We start from the raw sequence: 2,547 nt of genomic DNA, 5'->3' as shown, positions 1-2,547 counted from the left end.
ATGTGTGTTCTATTGTATATTTTCTTTGCATTTTTATCCATTGTTACAGTGTGTGGAAACCTTCTGATAATCATCTCTGTTGGTTACTTTGCACAGCTCCGCACTCCCACAAACTCTCTCATCGTCTCTCTGGCTGTGACTGACCTTCTCATAGGAAGTCTGGTCATTCCCTTCAGCATGGCATTCTCTCTGAGCTCATGTCTGCGTCATGCAGGTCTTATTTGTCAAGTACGAGACAGCTTTGATGTTTCTCTGGGCACATGTTCCATTTTGAATCTGTGCTGTATTGCTGTTGACAGATATTATGCAGTATGTCAGCCTCTCATCTACACAACCAAAATAACTAATAGAGTCGTTTTGGTGATGATTCTGGTAAGTTGGGGTATCTCTGGATTAATTGGAGTTGGTATAACAATTGCAGGCTTAAATCATAATCCATGTAAGGAAAACTGCTCTTTGCAGGATCTACTGCCCAGTACTGTGGGTCCCGTATTTTCTTTTTACCTTCCAGCACTTATTATGTTGTGCATATACTTTAAAATTTTCCTAGTTGCCCTGAGACAGGCACGCATCATTAAAAGCAATAAAACCTCTGGAGTAACAGCAAGTCGGGGGGAGAGAAAGGCCACAAGAACTCTTGCTATTGTTATGGGTGTTTTTCTCATCTGCTGGGCTCCTCTGTTTGTTTGCATTACCGTTGCTCCTTTCAGCACTGACGCAGTGCCATTTGTTGTGATTGAGGCCCTTAACTGGGTAACACTGACTAACTCAATGCTTAATCCGTTTATTTATGCTTTTTTTTACAGCTGGTACCGGACAGCTTTCAGAATGATAATTTCTGGAAAGATATTTCAAGGGGATTTTAGTAATTCAAAGCTGTCTTGATTTATTTGATGAAAATAATTTGAATCAGTTACTGAAAAAAATGTATTTTTGCCAGTTTTAACATGATACCATACTCCAAATTGTCTAAACTTTTTTTTAAATAACAGTTGTTATAAATGATAAATCTGCTGGTCTCTGAATCCACAAACGATTTATTATTTTAAGCCATTTTTGGTTCCAGTGAAATCTTTGTATGGGTTGATCTAGTCATTATTTACTGGCATAGCAAATTGTCTGTGGTGTTATAACTGTCTTCTTGCATTATAAAGGTATAAAAAACACTTGAAAATTGAAATGTGATTTGAAAATTATTAAACACTGCAGAGTTGTGAGGACTGAATTGAGGACATTAAGGAGGATATGCAGAACTATTTGCACAATTGGTCTGAGTGAAGTTAATTTCTAGGTGTCAGGTCAGTGTCCTTTCAACCTAAACCTTCACCATTTAACAATTGTTCTCCAGGTTCATTTCTAAGGTATCGGCCTATCCAATTAGATTTCACCTGTGCAAAGTCTACTCTGTTCAGAAACAATTGTAAAAACCTGAGATTTAAGTTTCATGGAATCTGTTGTGTTTTGCATCATTACTTGGTATGGTTATCATTCATTGATCAATAAAGCCATAAATGGTCCCCAATTGAAGTAGTCAGCAGGATTTCTAGGTGACATCAGGTCAATAGGCAACTTTAATAAACTGCTGGTTTACCTCCAGAATATGTGGATAGCTTTTTTCCGATTCATTTCTCCTTCAAAACTAGTAAAGTCTGCTTGTACCATATGCAGAAATCATTCCTGCACCATGATGTTCTTACCTCCAAACCTCACTGTCAGGCTGGTGAAGTGATGTCTAGTGCACCTTAAATATCTATAGTTTTCTGCCATAACAAAAATTAAGGAGCGTTATATATCTTAACATACTTTTTTGGCTTGATAAGTAGTTAGAAATTAATAATTTGAAAATGTATCAATTTATCAGTGATCGGATTCGATTTTTTTTTGTTTTTTGTATTATTTGTTTGATACAGGAAAAAAAGCTGTCTTCTTAAATTGTAATGTTACTTGATTTTATAGACTTTTGAATGGTCTCATAAAATTACTTAAAGACTGATTACATTATTTTATTACAAATCTGTCCATTATTTGTCACACTAATAAAATAATTTGATCTAATACAAATACATTTCTTTTTAATTTAATTTTCGTTTGAATGAGTTATTACAGAACTGGATCTTATTGATTGACAATGAAAAACTGAAAATAAAACCATAAGCTTGTTCTTTGTGCCATATCTCAATTTTTAAAAATGTGTGACTGTAAAAATAGCCCAAGAGCTGTAGAGGCATCAAATGTCCGAACTGTTGAGATATCAAGTATTTGCTATGACCTAGTGGGTGTCATGATTTAATTCAAAGATCTGACCCATATGCAGAAAATCATACAGAGAGACCAAGGGAAGGTTTAACAGGTTTATTGAAAACTGGTAGAGATGGGTCCAGTGCTGCTTTGAACACTGGCGAACCAGGACTGAAAAGTGAATGGGAAATTCCTGTGATTAGTTCAGGCTCAGTGGGAAATTTGAGCTTCGATTTGCAAAAGGGAATAAAAATGCAATGGGACTCACGTTTCCAGTAAAAAGTGTCTTTCTCTGAATCCAGTCGGTGT

General features: G+C 35.8%; 1 protein-coding gene across 1 annotated transcript; it reads left to right on the top strand.

The window, feature by feature from the left end:
- Window positions 1-9: 9 nt before the first annotated feature.
- Window positions 10-948, top strand: LOC107081390 (trace amine-associated receptor 1-like; the record flags this gene model as incomplete). Its single annotated transcript, XM_015369576.1, has 1 exon — window positions 10-948. A coding segment is annotated over one exon (876 nt), but the record flags the coding sequence as incomplete, so codon positions are not given.
- Between the last annotated feature and the right edge of the window lie 1,599 nt (window positions 949-2,547).

The sequence above is a fragment of the Cyprinodon variegatus genome, unplaced genomic scaffold, assembly GCF_000732505.1.
Source record: "Cyprinodon variegatus isolate N-32 unplaced genomic scaffold, C_variegatus-1.0 Scaffold4632, whole genome shotgun sequence".
In the NCBI taxonomy this organism is placed as follows: domain Eukaryota; kingdom Metazoa; phylum Chordata; class Actinopteri; order Cyprinodontiformes; family Cyprinodontidae; genus Cyprinodon; species Cyprinodon variegatus.
This window is presented reverse-complemented; position numbering and strand designations above follow the sequence as displayed.